The 23,160-nt window shown below is 41.1% G+C and overlaps 1 protein-coding gene across 1 annotated transcript in view; it reads right to left on the reverse strand.

Annotated features, from left to right (window-relative positions):
• The window catches only part of LOC146583044 (RNA polymerase II elongation factor ELL-like), a 39,789-nt gene extending 17,254 nt beyond the window's left edge, over nucleotides 1-22,535 (reverse strand). Inside the window, exons 1-2 of the mRNA XM_085263136.1 lie at nucleotides 22,359-22,535; nucleotides 21,765-21,812 (exon numbers count right to left, since the gene is read on the reverse strand). Coding sequence (XP_085119262.1) covers nucleotides 21,765-21,812; nucleotides 22,359-22,496 — 186 coding nt within the window. The 5' untranslated portion in view covers nucleotides 22,497-22,535. The remainder of the gene's footprint in view (nucleotides 1-21,764; nucleotides 21,813-22,358) is intronic.
• Nucleotides 22,536-23,160: the final 625 nt, after the last annotated feature.

Below are 23,160 nucleotides of genomic sequence, written 5' to 3' on the forward strand. Positions count from 1 at the left end.
AAACGCATACTGAAACCAGGCGACATGTCAAAGTCTGTTAGAGAAGAAATCTGCCAACGCAATGTGATGATTATCTCTGGGGTAAAATGTGAGAGATGAATAAAAACAAAAAAACAAAAACACTACAGTTGCTTGAGAACAAACGCTTGGACTATGACAAATGAGCTGTGGAGAAATACTGCATTAAAATGACAAGGTTTACACACCTTTTAGAAAAAACACAAACATCACTCGCTTCATTTTTTTGTTTTGTTTTCGTAGCATTTCAACACAGTCTCGCATGTACAATGAATCACACACACACACACAGTTTCTCTCAGAGGTTTTAGACACTTTGTACTGCTCTGTAACTTTAAATAAATCTCCTTGGGTAAGCAGTGTTTTTAAGAGTCCGCTCCACTGAGGCGTCCATAAGATCTCCTGGCAGACTCAGTGGAGCGCAGCAGAGCCAAGGCTGCAACCTCCAGGGCAGACCAATGCATGTGAGTTTACACACACACACACACACACACACACACACACACACACACGGAAAAGGGAGCATGAGAAAAAAGTTAGGATCAACGTTGATTTGACCACAGAAAAAGATGTAATTGTAGGTCTGTGAGCAAAGTCCTGAAATATTTACTTTCATTTATGGGAAATTTGTAGAAGTTTTTTTTTTTTTTTGAGGGGGCATATGAGTGAGTAAAGGCCACTTCATCAGCTACAGGAAATACAGTGACTGAGTTGAGTCTCAGAGTTCAGAAGACATCCCCATTGTCATCGCAGTCTCCTAACAGTGGCCAGGGGGGGGGGGGATCAGCAGTTTCATATCGGCCCATTCTTCATGCTGCTGGCAGCTGTGGCGTCCTTTTGGGTTGGGAAGCAGCTTAAAGTGCAGATATCACGGGGGATTTCCTCTGTTTTCTCCTTTTCTGTCTCCTCACTACATGACTCTGGTTTCATTCAGAACACAATGTGCAGTCCCTGCTCAGATTTTTCCAGCTCCAAGTGTGGACGTGACACAGATGCTCGGGCTTGGGCATTAGCACTGAACGGCACAAACACATACCACAGAATGTAGTTTCTAAGTTACTTAAGCTGAATATAATCTAAAAAAAGAATCAGACTCTAAAATAGAACTTATGATTGGTATGCATGCCCTGTTAGAAATTACTTTGTTTTCATTAGGTATATATTTACATTTAAATGGCAGCAATTACACAACTTTAGGAGCCAAAAATGATCACGCTGGTATGAGATCCCTCAGTTTTCCATTAAACTCACATTCTCACATCTCTGCCTTTATTGACACTTTTGCACTTTGCACATGTTCAAATGCGCATTAATGCAAATATCCAAGCAGCCAATCACATGGCAGCATCTCAATGCATTTAAGCTCAAAGTTCAAAATATTAAGAACCATTTATTTATCCCAATTAATGGATGATCAAATTGTTTATTTTGAACGTCACCGAAGTGTCAGACTGCCACACTTTGTAAAAGCAGTAACTTATTTTTGGCAATTCTGACATTTTTAAACCATTTTTCTTGTTTCTTGCTTTTCCCCCACCACTATTTGATATTAACTGCTCATGTTTTTAATTTAAAGCTTCGATTAGCTCAACAAAAGATTAACTCCTTTATGTTTCACCTGGGTGGAAAACAGTTTCTATTGCTTGCCCCCTCTATATACAGAGATACAAATGTTGAGTGCATTTTGGATAAATTAGCAAGTATAATATGGTCTCATGTGAAGAGCTGAAGGTGAGGAACTGATGATAATATATTGTTTATATATCAGTTTTTAAAAATCAAAAGTCTCTACATATCTAGAATGAAGACATATGCTATGTTTTACGTGTGTACCACTTTAAAGAAACAACAAGAGCCTCATAGGCTATTAAACCGAACAAAACTAATACTGTTATAGGGAATTCTGATCTACTCTCATTCAGCTGTGTGGCCCATTACCTCTGTGTATTTGCCTTTAAGTCACCTCAGATGTTTTGCAAGTGTGCAACAAAGAACAGACGTTGGGTCTCTTTTCTTATCAGCCTGCTGCACATGTCTCTACTTGCAGGCTTTCATCACAGGAATTTATACAACCTATATTTAGCTTAACTCGGATGGGACAGAGCAGTTTACATGTAGCTACACAGGTGGATCTCAGTTCCTGAAAAAGTTGTGTTTCTAATTCAGCCTTTGCTGAACTGTGTAATGTTTTTCTGAGATAGTCCTGCAAGTTAACACTGGATGTCTCATTGTTTATAAGAAAATGGAATACAAAAACATGTTGATTACACAGGGGAGAAGACCAAAAGCATTCCCCCCCCCACCATAAGACATTTCTGTTAATGATTCATAAGGCGATGCCTGCATTTTCTTCAAAGCAAAAAAACAAAACAGAACAGAACAGAACAGCAATAAAGTTTAAAGTCTTGCAAGTTAAACAACCACATTAGGCACACAAATAAAAATGCTGATTTACATACAGATGTCACTGCAATCACTAACGCTTAGTGCATCTCTGTCAGTCCAAATCATTTTACACCTACAGCTTATTTCACGCAACAACCACTTAAGCTGCAAAACCAGAGAAGCAGCCATTAAATAAGAGCTCATGTTTCATCTGAAAAAGCAGAGAAACAGTCTGAGACAAGCAAGGGAAAAAAAAAATCTATTAGTTGATCAAACAGAAAAGCACTCATAAACTGTTTTGAGAAATATAATTATTATATTTACATCTAAAAGTAAAATCACAATTACAAAAAAGTAACTGAACAAACAAACAAACTGTGCTGCCCAGTAAGACTCAGAGTAAGACTCAGAGCACACTAGATTATTAGAGTGTATTATAGTGTGTTGGGGACCATGACCTGTCTCATCATGATCCACTCATGTACAGTGGGGCAAAAAAGTATTTAGTCAGCCACCGATTGTGCAAGTTCCCCCACCTAAAATGATGACAGAGGTCAGTAATTTGCACCAGAGGTACACTTCAACTGTGAGAGACAGAATGTGAAAAAAAAAAATCCATGAATCCACATGGTAGGATTTGTAAAGAATTTATTCGTAAATCAGGGTGGAAAATAAGTATTTGGTCAATAACAAAAATACAACTCAATACTTTGTAACATAACCTTTGTTGGCAATAACAGAGGTCAAACGTTTACTATAGGTCTTTACCAGGTTTGCACACACAGTAGCTGGTATTTTGGCCCATTCCTCCATGCAGATCTTCTCGAGAGCAGTGATGTTTTGGGGCTGTCGCCGAGCAACACGGACTTTCAACTCCTGCCACAGATTTTCTATGGGGTTGAGGTCTGGAGACTGGCTAGGCCACTCCAGGACTTTCAAATGCTTCTTACGGAGCCACTCCTTTGTTGCCCGGGCGGTGTGTTTTGGATCATTGTCATGTTGGAAGACCCAGCCTCGTTTCATCTTCAGAGTTCTCACTGATGGAAGGAGGTTTTGGCTCAAAATCTCACGATACATGGCCCCATTCATTCTGTCCTTAACACGGATCAGTCGTCCTGTCCCCTTGGCAGAAAAACAGCCCCATAGCATGATGTTTCCACCCCCATGCTTCACAGTAGGTATGGTGTTCTTGGGATGCAACTCAGTATTCTTCTTCCTCCAAACACGACGAGTTGAGTTTATACCAAAAAGTTCTACTTTGGTTTCATCTGACCACATGACATTCTCCCAATCCTCTGCTGTATCATCCATGTGCTCTCTGGCAAACTTCAGACGGGCCTGGACATGCACTGGCTTCAGCAGCGGAACACGTCTGGCACTGCGGGATTTGATTCCCTGCCGTTGTAGTGTGTTACTGATGGTGACCTTTGTTACTTTGGTCCCAGCTCTCTGCAGGTCATTCACCAGGTCCCCCCGTGTGGTTCTGGGATCTTTGCTCACCGTTCTCATGATCATTGTGACCCCACGGGATGAGATCTTGCGTGGAGCCCCAGATTGTGGGAGATTATCAGTGGTCTTGTATGTCTTCCATTTTCTGATGATTGCTCCCACAGTTGATTTTTTCACACCAAGCTGCTTGCCTATTGTAGATTCACTCTTCCCAGTCTGGTGCAGGTCTACAATACTTTTCCTGGTGTCCTTCGAAAGCTCTTTGGTCTTGGCCATGGCGGAGTTTGGAGTCTGACTGTTTGAGGCTGTGGACAGGTGTCTTTTATACAGATGATGAGTTCAAACAGGTGCCATTCATACAGGTAACGAGTGGGGGACAGAAAAGCTTCTTACAGAAGACGTTACAGGTCTGTGAGAGCCAGAGATTTTCCTTGTTTGAGGTGACCAAATACTTATTTTCCACCCTAATTTACGAATAAATTCTTTACAAATCCTACCATGTGGATTCATGGATTTTTTTTTCACATTCTGTCTCTCACAGTTGAAGTGTACCTCTGGTGCAAATTACTGACCTCTGTCATCATTTTAAGTGGGGGAACTTGCACAATCGGTGGATGACTAAATATTTTTTTGCCCCACTGTATATTGTTTATTTCTTCTTTTGTCGCTCATATATTGTGTGTTTTACATTGCTGTGCTTGAGAGACACCGTCGACCAGAACCAAAATCCTACTATGTGTTTGCACATATATTTGACCAATAAATGCGATTCTGATTCTCTGCATCACCTCCTGCAACTCTAGTTAGAGACTTCTGGATAACATCTGGATGTGGATAGCATCTATTCTATCTATTACACACGATAGCTAAACATTAGTCAAACAAATACAAACATTAGTAATTCTGATACTGTAAATCTGATATCTGTACTTCTTTGTCACTCTTAACATGAAAAAGTAAAATTGTATTATTGGTATTAAAGTCTTAAATTAAACCTTCAGAGGTACTCTGTTAGCGTGCTAACAAGCTTAACTAAACTTAAGAACACAGAAAATACTATGCTAAATATTAGCACACGTAACAGGAAATTTATACTTGTGTTAAATGTATGACTTTGGTCATTCGTAACCAAAAACACCCCAGAAACACTACAACATAACTTATGCCGTAACCTGATGTGCACCTCCCTGGAAATGTAACTACACATAGGGTTAACACAGCTCAGAGCTGTTTTGATTGGCCTGTTCAGTACTGTCTAATACTCCTGTGCAGCTACTTTTTCACTGCAGGTTTTGGATTTAATCAGTGACAAAATAATCATCATAGCTTCAATATAATAACTCACTGCTGTCAGCAAATTTCTAGAGGGAGATGCAAAAACTTTCAGAATGGATGTGAGATAATGTACGAAGGAGTCGAAAACCCAGAGGGACAAATGATTGCCTGAATATTCTTTGAAAATTTAAAATGCTAACCACAACAAAGAGAAGCATTCAAAGATGGAAAAAGTCCCCACGTTTTAATTGTATGTGGGTGGTACCACATATGAAACATCGGGACATTGCCAGAAGATAATTAACATATAAAACACCACGTAAAAGCATCAAAGCTGGTAATAGCGTTGGCCATTCATGAAAGTTAGGTTGAAGCCTCTACAATGATTCAGCGCCTAAATCTAAGTCAGTCATAAGCCCGTACATTACTGAACTGCTAGTGTTGACTGAAGAAGACAAGGAAGAATCAATAAGGAAAAAAAGAAATCAACATCCCACAAAGAGGAAAGGGTTTAAAGTCTGCCTCCAATGGGCTACTGACTGGGAAAAAAATGGATCTCCCTGTTGAAGCTCAGTCTGGGGGGAGTTCTTTTTTTCTCCTCGTCTTTTCTCATGTTGTGCATTTTCCATTGTTGTTCAGTTCCGGGTTGCTGCTCGTGCGGCTGACCGGCCAGCTACCTAGCCTGACCGGTCTCCCCAATGTGATGTTTGTGTATTGTATGTACGGTCGGCAAGGTCAGTCTCTTATTTGCCCCTTGGGGATAAATAAAGTCTTCTGACTCTGTGTTATCATGAGACACGTTTACATCTCTAAACATTGGCCCCACCCACGAGCTTCAGCTTAACAGCAAACCATTATGTCATAGATCCTACAGTTGTAGAGTCAAAGCCCCCAACTCAAGGAAACCTCTGATCAACAGTCCTTCAGACAGGGCATCACACAGCAGATCTCTGTCAGCTTAGAGACCAATGTAACGTTGGATTCACCAAGAAAACAAGACGCAAACATCGTTCTGCTAATTGTGTTAGTTCATGATACATTTTGTTTGATCGTAATTTAATCACCTGACTCTTAAAAGCCCATATATGCAAATGACATAATGAAATAATGAAGTATTTAAAGTCATAAAGTTAAAGTACCACTCTGTGAATACATAGACAGCCCTCACTGCAGGAGGGGAGACCAGATCACCTCCTCGCTAATTAGCACACAAAACCCCTGAACGACCGATTTAAGCTACTTTCTTGACCTGTGGAGAACATTCTCCAACCCACTGCGATCTGCATATTCAACCTGAAACTCAACCACCTTAGAATCACCTAATATGCATGTCTTTGGACTTTGGGAGGAAGTTGGAGCACCTGGAGAGAACATGCAAACTGCACACAGAAAGCCCCAAAGTGGATTCAAGCCCAGGGCCCTCTCGCTGCGAGGTGACAGTCCTAACCACCCGGAACTAAATTTGTAGTTTTGCCATTTCAATATATTTTATCAACAGAAAACATTTTCTGTCTTATTGCATAATAAAAACTCAAAATAAACACAGAAACATGGTGTTCATGTGAGTTAGACGGTGATGAGTCGTGCTGCTTGATTTGAATATGACTTCCAATGTAATCTGACTTTCACGTGAAGCCTGATAAGCATTCATGGGTGATATGTGACAGCAGGAAGGTGACTAAGCACCACACTTCACAGGACAGAAGAAATTATACTGGTGGTATTTTTAAAAAAACAAAAAACAAACTAAAAATCTGCACATTAACTTTTCTTTTTTTAGCAGCATATGTTTTTGTCAGCTTACAGCTGAGTTCACACATAAAACTTTGCAAATGTAAGACACTTCTAGGTGAAAATTAGAAGTCTGTAATTGCCAAGAGCATCCACTTTTGGATGCTGCCGCTTCTTCAGTCAGGAGTTCATTACAGGATGTTTTCACAGTAACTTTCAATAATTTATGGACTGTTGTGCTGCGTGCCGTCACAAGACTACAGCTGTCACAGATGCCCCGTCACGCAGTGCACGTAGGAGCAGTAGCTGGCCGCTCCACAGGCAGACATCTAGATCCCCACCGTCCAAACTACAACAATCACTCTTGTTCCCAGCCACTGGGGCCCATGCCAAAGCCAAGCGTATTCTCTTGAGAGACAAACACTGCAAATCAAACCCAGAGAGGCGCTCGAACAAAAGGACTGGGCACTTTAAGAGTTCAACTGACCGTGAATAATGAAATATTTATTGTCTTCCTCTGAAGTGAAATATTCAAAGAATCTGTGGGGTTGCTTCTGATCTTTGTGCTTTTTAAATGAGGCAAAAAGAAAACCAGATTAACCAAACAGGGCGCAAGTAATCAGGACGGTTAGGTATTCTACAAATATTAACAAAGGTCTCGTCTTAAGAAATTTTTGTAATAAAAATTGCTTTGAAAGAGACTTCTGACCTCAGTAATGCTCGGTGACCCCAGAGGCCACAAGGCAAAGAGGCAAAGCAAGCAGAGCCTGAATCTGACAAATGTTTCTGTTATCCCAAATCGAGAGATAACAGAACTCATCATTCTTTTTTATTGTAAGTTAGACAGTTGGGCAGCCTTGTTCCAGTTTCTGCCTTTTCACTAATTCCCCCACCATCAAATATTATGCCTCTCCTAAATCGGGTCTGTGGTACAAAGTCCAAATGTCAGTCTGTGTCTCATCATTGTCATAGGTTTCACCATTCGTTTCCTTTGAGCTTTTCCGTTTCATCCGTGTTCTTCAACTGTTAACGATTTAAAATCAGGTTAAAATGGTTGTAAAAGGTGCCATTTTCCCAACTAAAATGTGCAAGCTCATAGGAAAGAGACATCAGTCAATCAAATCTAAATCTGCCTAATTAAATAAAGACACCTGTGTGATCACACCAGCCCATCAAATAAGAAACCCAACATTGCCACGCAGTGATAAATGAGCACCGAGTTTAACTGCAGTGTTCACTTTAATGTAATTTTCCGGATCTCAGTTTCTGCACCAAGAGTAGGTCACTCCCTTTATTGCACACACAAATCCATTCCCTCAGGCCTCCAACAGTTTTAATCATGATCTTTCCATATTTATCATGTTACATATTAGGCCGAATAAATGAGCAGACATTTAAACTTTCACCCCCTTGGACTGTGTAAGGGAACGCAGCAGCAGTTTAAGGCTTGGGAAATCTATACTTGGATTTCTCTCGGTTTCTTGAATGTTGAGCTGAATGCCACATCTGTGCAAACAAACGAAAAAAATAAATAAATAGAAGTACATATTTTATGTTTACACAAAATTTTGCATTTGTACACCTCCATACAAGCTGCAACTTGTTGCTGAAGAGTATTGTGCTACTCACTATCCCATTATAATCTATAATGCAACTTCATGTACAGATGGTCAAATCCTGGCAAGAATTAAATTTGTTTAATGAGTTTTAGGACAAAATACTGTCAGATAATGAGACAGCAGTTGTATTTTCAGGTTCATGTGACGGGAAACAAACAAGGAGAATAAAGAGAGACATCTTGCACGTAGCACACAGCAGGAAATAATCCACTTCAAAAGCATTCAAGCTACATGCTTCGTGTGGTTTAGGCCACAGGCAGTATAAAAGATGTACGTGGCCTCCGTGATGGCACTCACTGGTTTTGTACTACAGATTTTCAAGTCTCCGTTATTTTAAACGAAGCGTGGAGTGCAAACACCAACATTGGCAGGCTTGGTTAAAAAACCGCATTCGCAAACTGCAGCACAATCCAGTGAGCACAACAGTCCAACAGCTGGGTGTAACATACAGATAGATATCTGCTAATTACTGCGGAAAACAAGACTGAAAATAACCCCCCCACTAGGGATGGGTATTGATAAGATTTTAACGATTCCGATTCCATTTTCGATTCTGTTTAACGATTCGATTCTTTATCGATTCTCTTATCGATTCTTTTTTTTTTTTTTAAAAAGGAGAACACTAAGGTCGATTAGCTCAGAGCTTTGTTTTATATCTTCTCTTTGAACAAGATAGAAATTTAGGAGTAACTGGCCTTACAAACCCAACAGTGAGATCTTGAGAGATCCAGCCTACGGCTCTTCAATGGGGTGTCACACGGTCCCCAGGAAAAAAAAATTGTAAATGTAAAATAATAAAATAAATATTCTTGTGAGACATATCACATATTGACGGGGTCGGGTTATGTTAAAAAGTATAAATTGTTATACTTTGTTCATTGGTTCAAAGGTACCCCACACTTCTTTTTTTGTTTGCTTGTTTGTTCTGGTGTATTTTTCATTTGAACTGTTACTCTGCCAGAGTACTCATATTTACAAGATGGCATTGAACGCCCCATTGGTGTATCAGGAAAACTATTTTGTACGTATGTTCCTTGAAGGGGATTGAAGTCGTTCTTTTTTCCACCGCAGCGAAGGGCTAGGAGTAGGAGAGGAGCTGCTGTATGTTTTTGTTATCGAATCGATCTGATTGTGAAATAAAGCATATGCAGTGAGAAAGCAACTCCAGGAGTCATCCCTGCCTTAAAGCTGCAACATTCTTCTGTAGCAATAACAAAGTATAACATAAATTGTTCTGTGGCAATTACACAAGAATATCCAGTAATGTCCCTGCCCACAATTAAACACATTCACTTACCAAAAATCGGGGGCATCTGCTGTGGCAAATGGGTGCAAGCCTTTGACCACAAACTTAGACACTGCTCGGTGACATTAGTCTATCCTGGCCTGAAAGGAGACGCTACCGGTAGACTGCAGCGAGAACTGCCAGCATCTGAGCCAGCCAGACTCTGTCTGTCTCTCTCATCATGGTCACCTACATGTACAGTAATGGCAGGTTTTGGAATAAGGCAGATCGCGCTAACATAATATGCACTGTTAGTTGATTATTTACCTGCCGCATTAACGGGAGAGGACGTGCAAACGTTAGCGCTGCTGCTGGGTTGAGAGTCACGAGTCCGGAGCGGAATTAAAAACGCGTGTCATCGCGTGTTTTGTGAGCAAATGCTTTTGCATATTCGTAGTGTTTCCTCCCTTAAATGAAATATCTACTTTGCAAGTTGCCCTGTTGTCATCGGTTCTCATAAAGTATAATCAAACTTTTGAGCGTTTGAGCCGCTTAGGCGCCGTGTTTCCTGCCAGGTAAATGACGCTCCGCAACGTGGTGACGTCATTCGGGGCGACTGGAATCGATAAGGGAATCGTTTGCAAAAATGGCAAACGATTCCAAGGAATTGAAACAGTGGGAACCGGTTCTCAACAAGAACCGGTTTTCGATACCCATCCCTACCCCCCACTACAATTTAATTCACCAAAACTGAAGCGCAAAGCTTTTGCCTGGTCTCTACTATAAAACAAGTCATTAGTCATAAAATCCATTAAACCCCCCTATAGAGTAATCTATAGAGGCTAAAGCTGTTCCTTAAACTGGGATGTAAACGTGCCTTTTAACGCTGTACAGTCGGGCTTTTTCAGTCTGTGGGGTTCGACTCACTTTTGAAGTCAGACCTGCCACATAGCAGCAAGCTGACATAGCAGGTGAACTACGGTGGTGTTGTGACGCAGTTCTGATTTATTTTAAATGAAATGTTGTCAACCCAACCCTACATACTCCAAGAGCCCTTTACCTCGGAAAGTATTCATAGTAGGATGGCTGCAGTCACCCGTGCTATCCTTACACGTGTTTCACTGGACATTAAAGGGTGGGAGGTTAAGAACTGGCAGGTTAAGGTCTATTCATCTAATCAGACTTTTGCATTGTTGCATACAGATGATGAGTAATGTCTAGAGAAGTTCACGGCTTCAGTGCATGTGTAACTATAGTCTAAGCACATCATAATGACTGGGTTAGGTGCGACTGACAGAATGTTTCACCAATGACGGGCACGTGAGCGGGATTTATGGCTCCGTGCGCTGTCTGGCTCGGTCCAGTTTACAGATTCAGACTTGCTTGATCACTAAAGCATCCATGCAATCTTTTTTGTTTAATTCTTAAAAAAAACCCTAGCAATAACTCTTACCCACCATAGTTAGGTATACAACGAGCTACACCCTAATTTTATTCAAAATGAGTTATCCTTCGAGGTTGATCCCACCTAACGCAGTAAATACACTGTACTTCAGCTGAAGGCAAACAATAGTTTATGAGTAAGTACCCCTGCCTCCACAATGCCAGCTTTTTATTTTTCCCCACACCGTCTGTTTCTGAGTTTTAGACCACAGCTGAGAGATAACGCTGCCATAAATTGCATGACTTGGAAGCTCAGAAGTGTGTGGGCAGATCTTTGAAAAGTGGCTGTCTTTACATACTGCTCCGAGAGCAGAATGAGTGCAAATGTACATCCTCACAAGTCCGCATTTGCAAGATTTCAAACCTCAAAAACAAGCTGATGCACCAGGGACACTGACAATGTTTGCAGACATTGGACAGCTTCTTTCCAGCATATCTAAACATTGAATCTTAGTTTGTAAAGCTTGCACAATCTTGCAAAACCTCCATTTTAATTAGACAGAGTTTCAAAACTGAACAACTTTCATCCCAGACAAAGCCACTCACTTGCACACACAAGATTTTTAATTTCTACCTGAAAAATAGTCCCCATGCAACCCACAGCTGTTCCTGAAGGAAAAGAATCAGCTGCTGGGTTTTTGACACAGTAAAAGTTGAGTCTGTCAGCCTCTGTGGTGACTGTATCTTAATGAGCCACAGTTCACTCTCTACTGTCATAAATGTCTCCACATGTTGAAGGTGCAGGACGGGAAAGGCTCATTTTCCTGGCTTTATCAAACTATAAAGTCAATTGAACAAAAACTGTGAGAGACTGCTGTCGGTGCACAGGGCTTATGTTTCCTGCTAGCTTTTGGTTGAATGTGGGGTCTGGGTGTAGATCTCATGCAGGCTATTGTTTCCACATCCTCTGCAGCCTGAGTAATGGCCTTCTGAAAACAGGCCGTCTTTTGTCCTGGCCTCCCCGGCTCCAGAGTGAGATGCCATGGCACTGCTTCCCTTTCTGGTTGATAGGAGGAGGAGAAGGTGGAGGAGGGAGTGAAACCTGTCGCCACCACCACTGTCTGTTATCAGCAGGAGGCAAGTCACTCTGAACTGGTTGCTAATGCAAACTGTGCATGTGTGTCTGTGCTAATCCAGCATGAGCAAAGAGGCTCAGCTCCAGCTCGTCTCACCGGGGCGTAATCAGCATTACTGCCACTCATAAGAGTGAAGGGGGAGAAAGGCCAAAGTGTAGCTATCAGCCAAACATCTCCACCACTGGTTTAAAGACAGACACACACACACGCTCAGACAGCCAGCCAACCACCACCCTCATCCTCACCACACTTCAGTAAACACTACTTCTCATCATCTCATCGCAAACAAAAGGGCCGAATCGTTCCCAGGGCCACAAGTTGACACATGCCATTTAAGACAAGTCCCCTCCACAATGGAGGACAGAGATACAAAACACAATGTGTGTCTGTGTTTCAGGCTGCTTGGAGGAGAGGGGGCAGGGGGTGGCAGAGCCGAAGAGAAACATACAAAGAGAGAAACCAGTGATTTTGAGTGTTTTTATGCAGGCGTGCGTTTATGATCCCACAGTCAATCAGTCAATGCTTGGAGCTATACTGTGTCTTCTCTCTTGCCGAGTTCCACATGCCGACACTGCGTGATTAATGTGGCTGCCATGAGTGGGAGACAGTGCATGTAATCAAGCCCCAGCCTGTAATCACCCTCCATTCCTTTTCATTTGCAGTTTCACAGAGGGGCAGAGCTGCTGCCAGACCTGCAAGCTCCAGCACTGGGGCGGAAGAGGCCGATATGAAGGAAAAGGAGGAAGTGGTGCTGCGCCACAAGAATCCCTCGAGGTTTCTCCCCCCTATAATGCCAAGAACGATACATCTCTGGCAGGTGCCCGAGGGCCAGACTGCCAACTTCAACAAATTGTGGGTCACTGTTCCTGACAAAATGTCACTCCTTCCACCCTCCAAACTAAGCAGGATCCTCCCCTGAAGGGTATGTTACCCAACGTACCATGATGCACGTGTGCAGGGGCGGGGAGAGACAAGTGGCCCTTTACACCTCATTAACTTGTGTGTGAAGTTTTCACATAAGGGAATTAGACAGGAATCGGGATAAGTGAACCAAAATGTGCTCTGGATCTCCGAGCTGCTTGATTGGACAGAGGACGCTTTTCCAGAGCTAATGAATCTCAGAGGAACGCCCGCATTTTTTATTAAAATAAATCAAAACAAAAAACCTCACCAACACATAAATAATCTGGTCAGCACATAAGAATATTCACAAGAAAGAGCACTGATTTTTTTCCCCCTCAGAAGACAGCATTTTCTAAACATGCTGAAGGAGGTGTGCAGTCATTTTTCTTGAGAGGCCTGGTATTTTGTTGTTGTGGGTGTTTAGATTTCATATGCATTTTGTATATCTTGTATTTTATGTTGTATTTGTTGCATTTAAAAAAATATGCTTTAAGTTGGCATGGGTGCTAGCTTGGACAGACGATGTACTACAAAGCAAGCTCAAGACAGCCAGACTTCATTCATCTCAGCTCCCTTAACTAAACTTAAAAGCTCAGTCAGATAACTGGTATCACAACGGTGGTAATCGACTTTCTCTGTTAACTCAGACTTTCTGCTTCAGGATCTGGACATGCTCACATTAAAAGGTGCGCCTGGCACATTATTTGATTCCCCACCCAAGACAACAGCTACACATCGACCTTTGGATTTAAACATTAATATAGTCAGTCAGGTTACTTAGGGTGATCATCCTAATAAATTAGATATTCAAACCACTTTAATATGTCGTCAGATCAAAGGGAAATTTTATTGCTTAAATAGGTATCACTGGTGATAAATAGCCATAAACGTAACTGATCAATTTTCTAACCTAACCTCTGTTAGCTGCTGTTCTTGGAGTTGGAGATTAAAGTAGGGCTGAACGATATATCGCATTTGCGATAATATCGCGACATGATCAAGTGCAATTTTCTAACCGCAAAGGCTGCGATTATACTCTGGACATGTCCAAATTCATGGGCTGCACCTCCTGAGGCCGCATTTGTAGACCGATTACGTCACAGCGACGCGCCGAAGGCTGTCCAAATTACTACCATATCCCAGAATTCATAGCGCGGCCCAGCCAAACTCCAGTTTCCAGCAATGGCGGCCGCTACTAAGTTTTAAAATTACTCATACTAATCTTTCAGGGTCACAAAATAAACTTTTAACATATTTTCAGGCGAGAAAGTAGTTATGTAAACATCAAATATCTGCTCGGTTTATCAAGATATCCCATATTTGCAAAAGTGCTTCGACGTTTTCAGAGGCGTCTGCTACCCACCAGCTCGACAGCTAGCCGGGAGCTCGAGGGTTACTGATGCGGCCGAGAACGGCACAACTCCCGGCACATCATTTTCAGATCACCGCGGAGTTTCGCTGCTCGGGTTAAACGTAATATATAAGTCACTTAGACAACCTAAAAATGTTATTGTTGGGCTTTTTTCAGTGTTTTGTTTGTTCGTGAGTAAATCGGTTTGGCTGAGATTAAAGTTATTAGATTAGATAAAATAAAACTTTATTAATCCCCCGGGTGGGTTCCTCCTTGGTTTTCACACAGCTGACTAAACGTCAAACAGAAAACTTATTAAACAGAAGTATGAGACGGTCGAGAATTTACACCAGTGTCTGGTTATATTTTAGATAGCAAGAAGCAGACGGCCAAGTTTATTAAACTCCACCGAGACAGCGGTGACGCTAATCAGAACTAGACCGTCCAATTTCACGCCTTTAAATTTTAAAGGCGTGTTTGTGTGTGTGTTTATACAATTGCTATTATGTTTGCACTTTATGTGTAATGTTACTGACTGCAGAGATCAGTAAGATGTGTGTATTTTTTATTTATTAGTTTTATTTATTTAATATTATTTTTTAATTGAATGACTGTCTAGTAGTTCACAGATGTCGAAAAACTGAGTGTGGTAAAGCCACTGATTTTTTTTATGTATATTTCTGCAATCTGCACATTGTACTGACTTTCATTTTAATGTTTACACCAGGGTTCCTTGTCAGCACTTTATGCTCAGATGTTTGTAAGCTAAAAATAAACTATTGTGTATGTTCAAATATACTGTTGTGATTGAAGAAGTTAAATAAAAATGTCAGTCATCAATTCATGCATCACCTCATGTCATCATAACAGAGGTCTGTCTTCCAGGAAAGAACAGTTTAAAATTAATGTAATATAGTATTGGCCATACTATATGATGTATTGCTTGTCTTTGTTTAATAATACAGAAGACAAAGACCTTAAAAAATAATCGCATATCGCATCGCAATCGCAATATTGGGGCAAAAAAATCGCAATTAGAATCGTTCAGCCCTAGATTAAAGCCAAGCATGAAAACACTACAAATGTTCTGTATCACCAACTGAAAGTATGTAAATTCCACTGACAATGCAGTATGTGCTGCAGAAACTTTATAGCTGGGCTTCCTTCAGTGGCTTTAGCAAGTCGTAAGTCATACAGGCCAAGAGACAGGCTGGTGACCCCCTGCCAACCTCTGGTTGCTAGGGAAAATGTCTATTCCTGGACTGGTTGGTGAGCTGTTGCTTGGTGTCGCTAGGTGAAACTGCTAACATGTACTTTCAGTTGCTTTAGTCGCCAGCAGGTTGCCTCAGTGTGTTTTGCTGAATAAGTTGGAAGTTCTAAGCTCCCAGATGGAATTTGGATCTGGAATTGTATCTGGAACAACCCAAGATGGTGCCAATGAACGTAAACTGTAGTAAAACTGCAAAAATTTTTTACTTTTACTTTACTGGAACTATTATGGATTTGTGACGTGCTAAATAAGTTATCCACAGACTTTGTAGCCAATTTCACCTACCAACTCCTCCAAAACCTCCAGCAGCCGCTCACCGAATGGTTGAGGAATACTCACGTTTCAATAGAAACCTGTAGTTGCTAGAAGTCATTACCGATTAGTCTACAGACATGTGTGACTGAGGCTTGCAGCTTAAAAGCTTCATGCTATGAACATTTTTCCTTCCCCAGAGAACACAGAACTTTAAACACACTGTAAATAAAAGAATTATGAAAAGTTCCGATTAGGGCTGGACGATATTATACCGCTCACGGTAATACCGGTAGAATGTTGGGCAACGATAAGAAAATAAAATATCGCAATAGAATATGGGTAAAATGCACATGCGCAGTGCCTTTGTTTTCATGCGCACATGACCGAAAAGCATGGCAGCAACGGAGAATGAGAAGAGGCAAAGCGGATTGTTGAGTGAAACAGATGAACCAGAATTGGTTTGTAAAAATGGTGCAACTTCAGTGGTGTGGAACTGGTTTAGCTTTTGTCTGTCAGATACACAACAAAGCACTATTTTTGCTAGAGCATGCTAGCGGGCCGTCGTTATTACTGTATTTGACGGACTAAGGTGCTCGTAAATCTGGGAGTAATCTGGGACCAAAACTCTGTCCACTTCAGGTGCCAAAGTCAAACGAACACTGCAGCATCACTAATAGTTAAAAACTGTCTAAATTCTTTCATCTTTAATAAATTGATCAGCATTGCTGCTTTACCAGGTGTAACGATTAAGTTTAACATCCAGGCATCCATGAAAACAGAATTTATTACATTTAACGGAGTTAGAAGTTAGCAGGAAGTTAGCGGAAGTTAGCTCGCTAGTTTCGCTAGTTACCTAAACATGATATAGCATGTTCTGACTGAGAGATTTCTGAAATAATTCAAACGTACAGCTATGCTATCACTTCCAACATCAATGAAGACTGAAAACTAAATAGCAGTGACATTTGTAGGGTTACTGAAGTTGGACTAGGTGGTATATAATGATGTGCTAGCGACACAGCTATGTTAGCATAACATAAACAGTAAAGCTGGAGGATGAATGCTAACTTTTTTCCACTCGATAAAAGTTAACGTGAAGGTTCCTGATGGTTAGGGACAAATGCAATAGCATGGCAGGATGCTGTAAACGGACCAAACTTCAGTCAGGAGAACAACTGAGAGAATCCATCCACAATATGAGGTTAGTCATTAATATACTGCAACAACATGGGAATAGAGCAGCTGTGATAGAATACAGCATTAATGAATCAATGGTACAGAAGTGGAGGAAGCAAGAAGAATGAGTTGAATAAAGTTTGATTTATCCAACTGCTTTGTTTCGGTTAATGTGCCTTGTAATCCTGTGCACCTTATGGTCCGAAAAATACGTATTTGACTTTTTTTATTTGGCACACTGCAGTTTAATGTTGCAAGGCACCTCTTTTTAACTTTAGTGGATATTATACATGTTTATGCTCAGGATATGTCAGCCCATTTCAACTGGAAATGTCTTTTGGTTAAAGTTTCAGCAAGGAATTTGCATTTGCACTGTTAAATCTTTATATAGCTTTAATGCACATAAAAAACAGCTGCTTGTTTAAGTGAAAATAAATAGATGGGTTTTTGCGTTAGTAAAGTTGTGGAGTTGTATTTTGTCTCGCATCAATTATATAGTCAGTTATATCGTTATCGCAAATTTTCAAATATATATCGAGATAAATATTTTTGGCCATATCGCCCTGCTCTAGTTTCGATGTTAGATTTTAGACCAAAACTCTGCTCCAGACCACGTTGTGTGTTCAGCACAAGTTAACACAGAGATTGACCCACGTAGAAAGAAAGACACCTTCATAAATCTAAGCTCGCTAACACATTAATTTTGTTTTGTAGTACAACCCCTCTAATCTCCCTTGTAAAATACCCCTCAACCACATTTCCTGTTTAAATAAAGGCATATCAATAAATATGATGCTTGTTTCTACTGTAGGGAAAAAATATATAATCAGTGCCACATACAATACAGTATTGTATAATGTATAAATTTATATGTATAATTTATAAAATGCCTGACAGATTTTCCCAGCTTAGTTGCAGTGGTTTGCAACTTCATCATATCTCAAGATGACTTTTTTGGGCAGAACACATACTTTTCAGTGCCTTTGTGGCAACTGTTTAGATAATCCACATACAGTACACAGTAATGATGTGACAGAAGTACCATCAATGTTTTTTATATTTTGGTCATGGTTAAATAACTAAATGGTTAAGATGAAAGCTGTTTGCTGTGTTACTCCCCACTCCATTAGATCCACAGCAGGGAAGTTTTTATCACGCTGGGCACAAACAAACCCTCGGGGCAGGCCACAACACATCTGGACCGACTGTAACACATTAGTCTGAAAAACCTGATTCATTTTGGGTGATCCAGGCAGGGTGACAACACACCGCCTGCATTCCCCCGCTCATTGTTATTCAAATCAGAGGAGACGGCACACAATCAGAGGGGACTCTCGGGAACTCAGCATAGGCAGGCTAAACACACGCACAGACACACACTTGTGGAAAAATAAGTGCCAAAATCCTCTCCTTTCATTCACTCCGGCAAAAGAAACAAACAAACACACGGCACACATGCAGATGGACCTTAAGGGATCGACACTGGTCCTGCCAGGCTAACGACTGCAGCACACCGGGCACAGGGGGGCAGGACAGGAAAGAGGAGGTCAGATATGAATAAATCATGTCTGTAGACCACACAAGGGATAAACAATCACACCAACCCAAATCAAAAACATCCTGCCAACACCCAGGCCAAAGCAAGCAGAAAAAATTATATCACACATACTAACGCGTGCATACATGTGCCATTCACTGCATCACTAAAACACGCTTTAACACAGAAGGTGTGATCTCTCTGCTCAATTACTGGCACACACAGAAAAAGTAGGACTCCCAACTTGTAATGGGACGGGAAAATTAGCAGGTCAGAGTTCATGTCATTAACCTAGCTATTACTTCAGCAAAAGTGTGCCACTGACACACACGCGTATATCCCCACATTTATCAACGTCTGAGCCAGGCAGACAGGGAGAGCTAATGCATACTGAAGTCATGATGCCTCACGCTGTAATCAAGAGCGTTACAGCTCCTGTAATTACCTCTAAACATTCGTTTCGCTTATAAATCTGTGCCGTATATTTGGGAGGAGTGCCAGATTCTCTCCGATCCCTGAGCCATCACAGTGACAGAGGCGCAGATGAACTGTCAGGGAAAAAAATAATGTCTCACTCAGATCTCCCGATATGACAGAGTATTCAACACATTCCTTACATTAAAAGGAGCTCAGTTTAACTTTCAGAAAATCACTGTTAATGACAGTCATGGCTGTTAAGTCAACTATAGTCAGCATTTGTTGCACATCATGTCTGAGTTTATGTCAACAGCAATGAGACACACATAAGTCTCTCCTAAACTGCTTTGTTGTAACTAATGCAGCGACCAGAGACCAGTGCATACCCAAGCATTAGTATAATCAGAGCAAAGCTGATTTGAACAAAACAAAGCTACCAGTGCTGGATGCAGGATAATTAGCAAAGTAATGGATATTTGTGATTTGGATTTTTTTTATGAGTAACACATGTGAATTTGCTTGTCTAAGCACTTTGTAAAGTATGTTCTTAAGCTGCTATAAATGTATATTAAAAATAATAACAGTACAATAACAACAATAGTAATATTAATGACAATAGCGAAGACTACAAGTAGTATTACTAATAGTAATCACCAGTGTGTAAAAGTCTTGAGCCACCCCTCAATTCTGTATATTTTGCTTCTAAGGAGCCAGACTTTCTCACAATTTTTTGCTCTTGAGCAATAGTTCTCCAGCTTTTCTTTGTGAAACTGTCTGATTTTTCACTCATTTTAAGTCCAGTCCTTGTATCTTTTCAGAAGAATATTTTTCATTGTATTATTTTTGGTTTGGTAATCCACTTAACACTGCCCTGTGAATCACGTAACTTATGCACTTAAGGGATGAAAAGTGTCTGCACACAACAGACAACTTAACAAAGAACCAATCCTAAACTTTATCTTTAGGCAGCGTTAATAGCCATTGTTAAGAGTTAGTAGAAACCTTGGCATCTCTCGTCATGATGTGCAGTGTGTCCTTGAAAAATCTGAGGTAACTGCACAAGTAGCAAGAAAAGACTACGTTGTAGAATAAAGGTGGTCATACCAAATACTGACTCTCAAACTCTGTATTTTGCGTTTATATTTCCATGTATGTTTCCACATGTTTAAATAGATGAAAGCACCTATTTCCAATTTTCCTCACAAAATAAACAGAAATTAGGGGTGGCTTAAGCCTTTTGCACAGTACTCTATCACTACCAACACGCCACCTTGTTGAGCAAAACTTCCATATAAAGTCAGTTGCCATTTCCCTCGTGCATGGAGCACAGGACAAACCCAAATTAATGAAACTCACTTTTCACGCACAACAGCTTCTCTATTAAAAAAAATAAAAAAAAATAAAACAGGGAATCCAACTATCATCTTTGGTTGTATTCTAACTGCAGGCATTTCTCAGCACGCCATCAGCTTCGGATTTGGAGCATTCGTTTTCTAAATTACTGCCATACGTACTCGTATCATTGCCTTGTCTAATGGGAGTTGCAGTCCGTACAGAGCACAACACAAACAAAAACAGGAACCGACTGACCGCTTCTTTACCTCCAACTCTTGCAAAGAGGTACCGACATGTGAATCAATCCTCTGTGACAGCTCGAGTCAGGTCAGACGCAGGTTAGAAAAATCCTGGACTAGTTACAAAAACGACAGGCACCACACCTTACTGTCAGAAAAGTAAAAGATTGTTTTCACTACTCTTAAACTTAAAAAAAAAAAACCAAAAAAAACCCCCACACACATACACAAATTAGAAGCAGCAAACGTTCCACCACTATTCACATTTACAGGTTTTACAGGTTATCCATACCCTGCCCCCCCACTCCCTCATAAAGCTCAGGACCACTCAGCTCATCTTGTCATGACAGGAAAGGGGGGGGGGGGGGGGGGGGGGGTTCAACTCTTTCCAACCAGCCTGTGCAATTAGCATTGCCTGAAAAGAAACTATTCCCCAAGGACACAGCTGCTCCCGACTTGAGTCAAAACACGCATACTTCAGGCTGCTTACTGCAGATTATGGCTGAATTTCACGAGCCAAAGAAAGCTGCTAATGCACTGCTGTCCTGATGTCCAGCGACACACGTGCAACATTAACTTGCATTTTTACAAAGTAGAAACAAGGTGCACAAGGCTAATTTGTATCTATTAATGCTCCTCATTTGACTCATAATAACTCCTTTCCCCACTGTTGACTCTGGCTCTGTCAGTGTACTGCGCACTTCTCCCTCCCCTCCTTCTTCCCCCAGCACTGACCCAACAAAGCCTCTCCACAGCCTGACCCAGTAACCTGCATGCCTCCTATCTGCTGGAGGAGACCAGCTATAAGCTCCCATCTGAGCGCTCCGAGGGTGGCAGCATGGTGGAGAGTGTGAGTCAGAAGGAGACAACAGCTCGGCAGCAGAATTTAAGGAGCAATTTGCTCCTGTTTTTAGAAATGTTGCTATTTTATTCATTTAAAGAACAACAATGCAGGCTTTTTCAATTTAGTTAACAAATAAATGGGGTTGAAATCCCAGAAGCATAAAAATACAGTTATGTGCACATGTGAAAACAAACAAATAAATATGATCACACTTACCCCTTGGCTCCCTTTGAAACATATTGATGGCTCACTTGATAAAGACCCCTAATGAGAAAAAAGAAAATGAGGCTATTGTAGTTGCATATAGGTGTCTTTGGAGAATTATGCAATCTGAATTAGTGCAGTAAATATAATTTATCTAACATTTAAACAGATTAAAGCACAAGTTACACAATCAATAAAGCCTGTGTGCTGTTAATGATCTCCACTGGAGCCAATTATGACACAAACTAGGCTACTTGTCAATTAGATAACTATGCAGAGTGCTGCCTCTCTGCTTTACTTTGAAGCAGCACCAGGAAGGTTTCCCAGCAAACAGCTGAGGGGCTCGTCTTTCCTGACAATCACTGGGTTTAGTTCTGGTATGTTACCCAGCCACGAAGCCAACTGATTCAGTCAGAAGTAACTGTACTGGCCGGAGCCACAACCTCAACACACACTAAATTAAAAGCGTGAGCTAAATAAACGCAGAAAAACAATTTAACAATAATTAGGTAGTGGAAATTTTTAGAAAGAAGATAAAAGAGAAACTTTGACGCATGAATTCACATCCAAACACACAAAAAGAAAACAAACAAACCACAAAGGTACCTTGAGGTTCTGGTACGCCTCCAGCGCTCTGATAGCCGTGTCCGTGAGCTTGACATGGTACAGCGTCCTGTTGGGGCTGTTTTTGTTGTTTTTTCCACAGGAGAGCCCGTACTGGTGCTCCTGCCTGAGAGAAGCCATCGCTGGCTTTTCTCGCTGCTGTGCAATTAAAGCTGCTTTCCTCTCTCGGCTCAGCGCTCTCCCCGCCGCGTCACGCCGAGGGCGGGGCCTCGCTCGGTGACAATAGCGCCGTGAACTGATGGCTCCGAGCGGTGGCGATACACAGGCTGAATGTGCAAAACTAAACGCTTAATAATTAAATAAAAGCTAAGGGGAAAACCATAATTACCCATTTTACATATGAAGGAAAAAAATGCATGCGTGTAAGCAGTGTTGTCAGACTTTTTTGTTGTTTTATTCTGGTTCGTAAAACTATCAATGCCATTTTTAAAGCGTTCTGACATAAGATGTATTTAAGACAGATCGATTAAATAAAATAGTAACAAAAATAACAAGACAAAGTAACTCAATTATCTGAAATGTAACAAAAGAAGTGAAATAAAAATAAATAACAGAGCTGGAGAGCTTCTTTTGGCTGCTTTCTTTAGGAGCAGGAGATCATCTGCCTCCTTCTCACCCTATCCCCAGCATCCTCATCTCTCACTTCAACCCTCTGGATGGCCTCAAAATTCATTGTCCAATATATCCACCAACACTCCTCTGCAAATGCTATCTAACTTAGTCTCCAACGCATTCAGCCTGAGCTGTACCTCTAATGCACTCATTTCTAATCTTGTCCATCCTG

This window comes from Mchenga conophoros, linkage group LG1 (assembly GCF_057382185.1).
Source record: "Mchenga conophoros isolate Kocher_MC1m ecotype Shallow Benthic linkage group LG1, M_conophoros_male_GT1.1, whole genome shotgun sequence".
In the NCBI taxonomy this organism is placed as follows: domain Eukaryota; kingdom Metazoa; phylum Chordata; class Actinopteri; order Cichliformes; family Cichlidae; genus Mchenga; species Mchenga conophoros.